This window comes from Myotis nattereri (genome assembly GCF_964212035.1).
Source record: "Myotis nattereri genome assembly, chromosome: 14".
NCBI lineage: Eukaryota > Metazoa > Chordata > Mammalia > Chiroptera > Vespertilionidae > Myotis > Myotis nattereri.
Window position 1 is genome coordinate 33422780 of NC_138089.1, and position 10602 is coordinate 33433381.

A 10602-nucleotide genomic window follows, 5' to 3' on the forward strand; every position below is an offset into this window, starting at 1 on the left:
CCTTCTTTTCCCTGCTATAGGTTTACAGGTTTTATCAAAGTGGTAGCCCCACACAATTATGTAAAGAAAGCTGCTTAGAAAGAACTTCATACGACAGATTTTATCTACTAAAAATCATTAAAGTTTACATCCCGTAAAAGTCCCAAGAGGCATGTTTATTGCAAGTGTTCATGTGCCAATACAAGTATTGAGTACAGGTACAGAATTTGGCCCAGCATGCATCTAACTCCACATCTCAGAAGGACAGAAAAAACTATTATACCCTTCCTTTTCAACTCTGGAGGGTTCTGAGCTACCAGGCCAGCATCATTTCTGTCCCTTAGGGGACTGGCTGCCCAGCTAGGAACACTTGTGCGTATGACAGCAGCTGAATACAGGGATCTAAGATGCACTCATTTGGTAGGGATTTGGGGAATGAAGCTGATAATTTAAGCACCTATAGGGGAGGAGAAAGTTTTTCTCTATTTGGCCCTGGAATAAATGCAGCTAACTCACCCTACATGGGGATTAGGCCAGCCAACTACAGCCTTCTTAACATCAGACTTATTAGCTAATTCTATTATCTTCTGCCACAAAATGAATAATAGTGCTGTCTCTTAGTCCTCAGATGCAGATCTCTTGGTTAGGCCAGCCAAAATTAGAAGACTTAAATCGGAAGGACAGAACAGGAATGAACTACATGAAAGTGAGAACTGGAGTGAGGCATGCCGTGTAAGTGACACATCCAGTATCACAAGAACATGACTGTGATGCTGGTCATTTTGTGGAATGACTTGGGATCCTCTGATGTTTGGTCTTAGGAGTTAAAATCATAATTCAGGATCTGCCATGCAGCATAGGACAGGAATGGAGGCCTTGGGCCCTTGAGCTGTTCATTGTTTCAATCCTGTGCTGCTACTTGCCAGCTATGTGGCTTTGGGCAAGCTCTAAAACCTCTGTGCTCAGGTTCCTCATTTGTAAATTTGGGATAATAGGAATACCAACTACTTAAAGTTTTGTGGGAATGGATACATAGCTAAGTAAATCTTAACTACTATTACTGTTATTGCATTTAAATTGTACTTCTAATGAGTTGAGATGAAATTTTGAGTGAACTGAATGATCTTTAATTAGAGTTCAATATCGTAATTTGTGCAGTCTCTAGGTTGTGATTGGAAAGTGTGCTTTCATTGGTTAGGAGACCTAATGTAAGAAAGAGCCAGGACTCACTCCGAAGTCCGTGATTCAGAACAGCTTTCCGACTATGCTTTTTCCTTATCAGTCGGGGCTTAATGGAGGAAGATGCTGAGCCCATCTTTGAAGACGTGATGATGTCATCCCGGAGCCAATTAGAAGATATGAATGAAGAATTTGAAGACACCATGGTTATTGATCTGGTAAGGAAATTCAATACATTTTTCTTTTGTTAAAATATGTGAAGGTGTTGGTTAGAGAGGAAGGGAGAGGGATAGAGAGAGACATCATCAATTGTCTGCCTCCTGCATGACCCCTCCTGGGGATCGAGCCGTGACCAGAATCAAACCCGTGACCTCTTGGTTCATGGGATGATGCTCAACCACTGGCCTCTTTTACTTTAAATCGGATACTGACAATATACTGCACTCCAACACGACCCAATAATGCAGAATATGGACTAGGTATTTTAAGACATTAACTTTGTCAGGAATAATAATACTTGGTGGTTATGTTTTTTAAAATTTCCACCCATTAGATACACATATTAAAGGTAATTATAGGTGAAATTACATGGAGAAGAAAAACTGAGATGACTCAGTGAAACAAGAGTTTTAAGTTGGGTGATGGGAACATGGGAATTCATCATACTACTTTCTCTGTATTAATTTGCTAGGGTTGCCATAAATACCACTGAGTGGGTGGCTTATTTTCTCACCGTTCTGGAGGCTAGAAATCTGAGATCAGGGTATCAGGAGGGTTGGTTTCATTCTGAGACCTCTCTGTATTACTTGTGGATAGCCATCTTCCTTTGTCTTTACACAGTCTTTTCTGTCTTCTTCTAAGGACACAAATCGTATTGGATTAGAACCCATAACCACCTTTTACCCTAACTCTTTAAAGCCCTATCTCCAAATAAGTAAAATTTGGGGGGCCCATAACATTCTGCTTTCTATGTTTTTTTCCATGAGATCATGTCACTCCAATCTGTAACCTACCTTTCATCTACCTGCCTTGAGGAATTTAGTGGTTTTGTCACCTGGCATTTGATCATTTTATAGTTATGTTATGATTGGAGGAATGTTCTATGTTTATAGGCCCAAAAATTTATAGGCATTTACATATTCGATTGATTCATAATTTGCAAGTCTTTTTTCTTGTATAAGGGATAATTAAAAACCAGGTTTTTTTTAAATGTATGCTCCATGTAAAACCAGATTTTTTTTTTTTTTCCCCAAAATTGACCTTTAACCGTTCTGTACATTTATGGTATCATCAGAAATACCAGCTGCTTATTATCACAGTTCATTGTCTTAATGTATCTCAGGAATAAAATGAAATAATTTGGCTTCTCTTTCCAGCCCCCATCAAGAAATCGGCGAGAGAGAGCTGAGCTGAGGCCAGATTTCTTCGATTCTGCAGCTATCATAGAAGACGATTCAGTAAATGTTAAATTATTACTGCTTTTTATTTATGGTTTCTGGGCCTTGTTTTTTGTATGAAGTTAATAATTGTGTTTCTCATTTTCTAGGGATTTGGAATGCCTATGTTCTGAAGTCTGAAGAAAATTTACAAATATGGAACTCTATTATTTAGAGCTAGAGGCCTATATACTGTGATAGCTTGTATGGGGAATAAACACTTTTGATGTGATCTGATTTGTTTTTTAATCAAATGATTGAGGTCAATCCCCTTGTGTGCAGTGACAGAAGAGGAGCATGTAACTTACCCAAGGGAATGCTGGTGAATATCACCTCAGAAAGACTGACCTGAAAAATCATTTGTGTCCTAATATTGGACTTACCCAATACAGATAAACGTGTTTTTCTGGAAGGAGGAAAAAATTTTAAATTTTTAAAACAGCTGTCAAGATAAACACTGTTATACACCTGTTTTATGAAAACTCAGCATTGAGTAAAAAAATATTTTTAACTTTATTTTCCTGTTGTACAATTTAAAAACCGTTTTAACATTTTGCCTTTTTATGTTTTAAAAGCTAACCATTTTTATTAAACCTACGAGTAAGCAGCTCATTTTAATTGCCGAAGAGTGTTTTGGAGCTCACTGGATTTGGTTGACCTTGTGGAATACAGAAATATGGAGGAGCAGAATATTGACAAGCTAAGATGATCTGACAGTGCATCTCTGCCAAAACCACACGCCCTCTATGGATATGGATTCCCAGATTTTATATACTCTTGAATAAAAAGGTTTATTTTTATTTATAACGGGGGCATAAAATAAGAAATGTCCATGCAGCCATTTTTCCAACAGATGCTGTACACCGTTCATTTTATATAGAATAGGGAGATTCAAATACAGTACATTTTCTATTGGTATTTGTTCTGTGCATTTTTAGCAACTTCTACCAGCAAATAAAGTATTCTCAGTAAAACAAAAATGGTTCTCAAGTTATCAGTTTGCTGTTTTATCACTTATTTCATGCCCTGCCAAATTGAAGTAACATGGACTTCCATTTTCTTAAAAAGATAATCACACAGAACTCCTTTGCCATGCAAAAGTAATTTTAAGTGTAACATAACTGTGTCTACTTCCCATGCACTTAATACCTTTATGCGCTAATTTTGTGAATTAAGTTTACCGATTATAGAAGTATGTGCTGCATAGAAGTCTGTGCTTAGAGGGTGAAGTTCCTAAGCTTACCTTGAAATACAGCTACATTTCAGTGTTAAATGTGCATATTGAGAATAATTCTTTTGGGGAAAGAAATTATGAATCTTCAGGACAGCCTTCAATGGTTTAGAGTTACAGACTGCTTAGATCTTCTATGACTTGCTGCTATTGTTTTTAAAAGCCCACTTAGTTGCTTCCTTTCTGATTTTTAAAGTAAGCCTCAATTTCCAAACCAATTCATCCATAACTGTTTCTGAGCTTGTTTTTAAAGTAGCTGCAACAGAATCATGAGGTCTGCCCTTTGTACCAAAAATGAAAAGCATTTTTTAAAATCTGTGCACCCAATGATTATCTTTTGTCCAGGAAAGAAAAATGGATTTTCTTCATCCTTTTAGTAAACAAACACAAAACAGATTTTTCTCAACATTTGTGTAGTTCTGAAAAAAACTCAGTTGCCAAAAATGTTTTATCTGCTGATCTAGCAATTCCTGGGCTCCAGTTAGGGGTGGGGTGGGGTCTTGCTTTCTTCAGAGATGTGGACTTCCTTGGAAGTAAAGGGGCAGGAATGCCCGGGACAGTCCACCACGCCCGCCCTGCCTGTGGTTGTGGCCAGGAAGCAAGCTGGAGGTGCTGCACACGCACAGATTGATCCTTTGCTTGACAGTCTCATATGGGAAACAGATGCTGACTTAGAATCGTACACTCCCATGCAACAAAAAGGCTTAACATCTACTCCAATGGGTTCCCAGTTCAGTTTAAAATCAATCGAAATTTTGTATTTTCAGTGTCTCCTTGATTGGTTTTGCTAGTAATTCTGTAAATTGTACATTTGCAATATGAGGTTTTTTTCCTTTTGTACAATTTGAAACTGATGCTTCACCTTTCCTTTAATAAACTATTCAAAATCAGGCTGTGGTAGTCATACTATTGTTCCTACTGGGAAAGCTTTAAGGATTTTCTGTCCTGCTGCCCTTGAGAGTTTGCTCTTTCAGATAATTGTTAAATGGCAAAGTTACTGTCTCTGGGAGATCTTTTTTTTTAAGAAAGCAGAAATTTAGGATTAGCTTGTTAATTTTCTTTTATTCCTCGGATTTCCCATGAGAGAATGGGTAGGCCAAGTAGCCTTGGTTTCAAGGCTGTTTTGGAGGCGGCATCCAGGGACTATCCACTGGTCTGTAGCCTGGGTCCTCCCCTGGCCTGAGATCCAGACAGACAGTGGTCCTTTAAGGAATGGATTCTGCATGGCTGTAGAAGGAAGGGTTTTTCTTGATGCTGGTGCTGGAGGTCACACTTAAGAGGTCACACATTTTATGGGCCTGGCCATGTACTGTGCGCTGTGTGCATTAAGTGACCCAAGTTGTCTGCAGAAAAGACAGGGGTGCAGGGGATAAATCAGCAGGTGAGCTCTTAAGGCAGCTAAGGAGGGAAGGTGGTAAGGATGGGTTTGTCTCCCTGGCAGCTCATCTTAAAGGGTATGTTTATAAAACAAGAGCAGTGCTTTATCTCTGTGTGACTACTTTGGGACAAGCTTTTACTTAACTGTAACTTTGAGTCTGTCAAACACAGAACAGCATCTTCTTGGGAAACAAAGGCTTGGCCAACTCAGGCTTTTCAGTATGAACAACCAAAAACTCAGATAAGCTTCCATCAGTATCCTAAGTGCCTTGTTCTACAGGGGTCTCTCTCTTAGGCATCATGTTTTGAAATACAGCTTTCTGCTCCCAAGAACACATAAAGGAGTCATTTCTCACCAGCACAGTAGGGACGTGGTCAGAACCTGGCTACCACATCTGCCCAAGTGTGTTGGCTGGACTCTACAGAGGCCCCAGACTGAGATGCTATGCCTATGAAGTGGCCACAGCACTTGGCTTAGGATGGTGGAAATCCCATACTAACAGGTGAGAGAGAACGTAAAGACCAGTTCTCTCTAAAAGAATACAGCCACAGCTCTCCAGAAATCCTGTGAGACAGAGGGACTTGAAATACATTTGTCAAACAGGTATGGTCTAAACGGGTTCCAGAGTGGGGTGAGGGTCCTTCAGAGGCTACTCTGAGTGGGGAGACTGCATCTAAAGCACCAGCATCGGTGCATCTAGAGGCAGAACGGCTGGGGAGACCAAGACATGGTCAGAAGGGAAGCTGGAAGAATGTTTCTCTCACAAGCACTAGAAAGCTGCATGTGGGTGTGTTCCCCGTTACTCTAGCAACACAGAAGATGACTGGCCGTCATGGATAAGGTAGGAAAGCTTTTCCAATCCAGTAGCTTTTTGAGACCATCACAGTGGAGCAGACCACCACTTCCCATCCCAACCCTTAGGAACTCATCCCACCTACCTCATCATGTGAGAGGCAATACTCTGAACAGCTTAAAAAACAGGCTTGGGGTTCAGAAAGGCCTGCCTGGGTTCAAATCCCAGCTTTACTCAGTTGTGTGTCTCGGGTCAAACTGGTTTACTTACTTAAAATAGGGACACCTGCAGTTTCTACTACCCTCTACGACGCTCAGTCTACAGACAGACACTGGCCAGCACTCTGCTCACTGACCCAAGTCCTCTCTGGTCACAAGAATCAACATGTTTCCTTTTCCCCTTGAGGTGAGACCACCAGTTGGGAAAGGCATTCCTGCACAGCAGTCAATGCCAGTACTCACTGTCACCATTCTCTAGGTATCCTGCGGTCCACAGAGGCTGGTCTACTTGACAAAGTTTCCAAAGTCGCAGCTTCATGTTTCCTTGGCCACCAGCTTGGTTTTTGGATGCAACTTCTCCCACTGTCTCTACTCCAAGGCTTTCTAGAAGCCTCCTGCCCGAATGCTTTACTGGGCTGGCTTCCCTGTTTTAGCAGGCCCAGGCACAAAGCTTCTCAGCATCCAGATTTCACAACCTGATAAAACACAAGCTTGTGTTTGCTCTTATTCTTAACATGGACTATAGTACAGTCGTTCCCAAAATAGATCAAAGCCTAGACTGGCTGGCCCCGGGCATGTTAAGCTGTTGAGCCACACAGTGACCAACCTGCATGATCCTTCCTTAGCCAGGAGGCCTCTAAAAGCCAAGTGGTCTGCTTCACCTCGTTTCCGAGCTTACAGTGTTCATGTCAGCTCTGTACTAGGAGCCAAAGAGGAGTACAAAGAACCTCTGGCCAACACAGTCTCTGCCCCTCAGGAGCTTCCCGACTAGTTAGAAATACAAATATATGTAAAGGGGGGGGGGGGGGAACAATCAGGTGCTTTAAGAAAAAAACCTACTATAAGCAGAATCAGTTCAGAATTTAAGATGAACTCATGGCGATGTCAGGCCCTTGAGCATGAGCAGACTACAGAGCAAGTGTTCCAAGGTGGAGGCAATAAGACTGGGCTCAGAAAACACTAGGCAAGCAAGGGAGGAACAGACAAAAACCTCTGAGTCAAAGACTGGAGAAGAGCGTACTAACCACTGGAAGTGCTAGAGCAGAGGAATGCAACAAAATCTGGACCTGCAGTCAGTCTATTAACTCAGAACAGGCTTAGAAGGAGGCCAGAGAGATGAGAGTAAGACAATTGCAAAAGCACAACTAGAATGGAGAGTACCATTCTTCAATTGGAGAGGGAAGAAAGATGCTCAAAAGAACTTAAAAAAATAAACTCCCAAGGACTTAAGCCTGGCTACCTGGCATGGTGGGGTAGCTGGTAGAAATGGGGAACGTGGATGATGTCACATATTGGCGTTGGTCAAAATGAGCTTTAAATGATGCAACATCCAAGCAGGGCTTACAGACCTTTGGAGCCAAGGGGCTGGAACGAGGGAAAGCCGTCAGTGGTGGGAGGACCCAGGGCTCTTACCACAGAAGCAAGCACGCCCTCTGGGGCATACTGGAACAGCACTCCCAGTTGGTCTTTCTGTCGAAACTACTTAGAATCTCCAGTTCTGTATGATTCAAAGTTTTACATACTCAATAAAGTAGTCTACAAGGATGCGGGGAAACCAACAAAAGACTCAAATAGATAACCACCCAGTTACTAATCCAAATAACCATGTACCTTCAGTTTAAAGACAGAACTACAAGAGTCTTGAACTTTACCTTAGGGTTAATTGTTGACATGGTTGTAGTGGTTCTGAAACTTTTATATTTATTGTAGGATTGAGCAAATGAGTAAAATATGTTAAAGATAATGGAAGTCAGTTTTATCACTGTGGGAGAAAACAGACATAAATATGGAATAGGGGAAGGCAAAGAAGAACCAGTATGTTAGATTGGAATTAAAAGTCAGCATGAACTCATAATTTTAAAATTATATATAAAATAAATGCATACTTACACATGCAAGTTCCCCACATACATATATATCCACATATTTGTATAATCATTTCCATGTCTTCTGAAAATAGAAGCAATGACACCCCAGATTCAATGTGAACATCTGCCAATTAAAGCTTCTAAATGACATCTAAAAGAAGCCAGGGCTCTTGGAGAAATCCCTAGACTATGCCAGGGCTACATTATTGTGTGTCAAAAAATAAGGAAGTGCACAAAAAATTATTGGGACATATCAAAAGCATCAAGCCAGCTTGAAGGAGCTCCCAGAGGCTAAATCAGGAAATTTTCTGCATCAAAATAAATAAAATTAAATTTTAAACAAATCCAGGAGTCTAAAGTTTTATTAAACATTCATTCATTAAAACATTTATGAGCCGAGACCGGTTTGGCTCAGTGGATAGAGCGTCGGCCTGCGGACTGAGAGGTCCCAGGTTCGATTCCGGTCAAGGGCATGTACCTGGGTTGCGGGCACGTCCCCAGTGGGAGATGTGCAGGAGGCAGCTGGTCGGTGTTCCTCATCGATGTTTCTGGCTCTCTGTCTCTCTCCCTTCCTCTCTGTAGAAAATCAATAAAATATATATTTAAAAAAAAAAACAACCATTTATGAAACACCTACTGTGTACCAAGCACAGATTTTAATTATGAATAATATATGGCTCCCAATCTCAAGAAACTAACTCTTGGGGTAGGTAGGGTAGGGACGGGGCAGGGAGAAAAACATAACTAACCTGTGCTTGAAAATTTGATAGGTTGATGGCATAGTAAGAAAAATTAATTAGCCGAACTGGTTTGGCTCAGTGGATAAAGCGTCGGCCTGCGAACTCAAGGGTCCCGGGTTCGATTCCAGTCAAGGGCATGTACCTTGGTTGCAGGCACATCCCCACTGGGGGACATGCAGGAGGCAGCTGATCAATCTCTCTCATCGATGTTTCTAACTCTCTATCCCTCTCCCTTCTTCTCTGTAAAAAATCAATAAAATATCAATAAAAAATATATTTAAAAAAATAAAAATAAAATAAAAAAATGTGGAAAAAAATTATTTCAGGAAAAATGTTTTTAAAAAATCAAGGAGTCAAAACTAATACTAAAACAAAAACAGAAGAAGAGAAAGTTCTTCCTTCCAATACAATACCAACTAATAAAGGCAGACATTATGACAAGGTTAGAAATGTGATATTTTACAATCAATGTAGAATAGAATTCATCATCAATGAATACTAAAAGTATTGGATAAAAGTTTGTTGACAGACAGGCTTTAAAACAGTTTCCAGATTAGTTATTCATTACAAAGAGAAAATGTTAACCTTGCAACCACCACCTTAACCAAGTGATCTGAGTCAACTTCACCAATAAAGGGGAAAAACTAACATCATCTGTTTCCTAATGTGATACACAGAAACAACACTCATATGTATTGCTCTTACCTGAATCTGAACATCCAGAAACAATCAGACAAACCCAAATTTAAGGACAGTCAACAAAATAATTGGCAAACACTTCAAAAATGTCAGTCATAAAAGACTATATATATAAAAGCCTAAGCAACCAAAAGATCGGTTGACCGGTTGCTATGATGCACACTGACACCAGGGGGCAGATGCTCAATGAAGAAGCTGCTCTGGTGGTCAGAGCGCTCCCACAGCCAAACTCCCGCAGCCGGCCAACCTCTCATCACCCCTCCCCCTGCCGGCCAACCTCCCACGGCCCCTCCAACCAGCTGGGCAACCTCCCACGGCCCCTCCCCCCAGCCGGCTGCCCCCCACCTTTGGCCCAGATCAAGGAGGCCAGCCGGCCAACCTCCCATGGCCCCTCCCCCTCACTGGCCAACCTCCCGTGGCCCCTCCCCCGGGACGGCCCCCCGGTCAGCTCTGATTGCTGGCCAGACCGAGGGACCCCACCCGTGCACGAATTCGTGCACTGGGCCTTTAGTGTAAGATAATAAGCCTGGTTTCCTAGGAAATAAACTGACATTTTGGGGGAACAAAGGGTCAGGATTCTGTAACTTATTTTCAAATGGGCCAATAAAAATAAAGATTATAAATTTATGAAAGAGATGAAGCAAATGTAGAAAATGTTAAGAACTGGAGAATCTAAGTGAAGGTTCCACAATACAACTTCTACAACATTTCTATAGGTTTGAAAATTTGAGAATGTATTCTGTTAGATAAACATAAACACACACACACACACACACATACACACACACACAACACACACACACATTTCATTTAATCCTCTACAGGTCCTGGAGGAATTAAAAGATAGGGTGTATTGTTTCAAAGACAGGAAACTGAAGCCTAAGCAGATAAATTCTTTACCCTAAAACTTACTCTCTCACCTGTGGAGAGAAAAAATTAATTCTTGGGGGAGAAAAGGAAAATAATACACAGAGGTGTCAAATCAGGGACAGCTCTAGATGACAATACTATATATACTGTTTCTAGTTTTCCTGATTTTTCATATTTCTACCATAAAAAAAGAAATGTATGCTCAAAAATA

General features: G+C 41.0%; 1 protein-coding gene across 1 annotated transcript in view; it reads left to right on the forward strand.

Moving 5' to 3' along the window:
- Positions 1-4715, forward strand: part of STAG1 (STAG1 cohesin complex component) — a 345726-nt gene extending 341011 nt beyond the window's left edge. The window contains exons 31-34 of the mRNA XM_081106167.1: positions 601-711; positions 1262-1376; positions 2535-2615; positions 2705-4715. Coding sequence (XP_080962293.1) covers positions 601-711; positions 1262-1376; positions 2535-2615; positions 2705-2728 — 331 coding nt within the window. The 3' untranslated portion in view covers positions 2729-4715. The remainder of the gene's footprint in view (positions 1-600; positions 712-1261; positions 1377-2534; positions 2616-2704) is intronic.
- The last annotated feature ends 5887 nt before the right edge of the window (positions 4716-10602 follow it).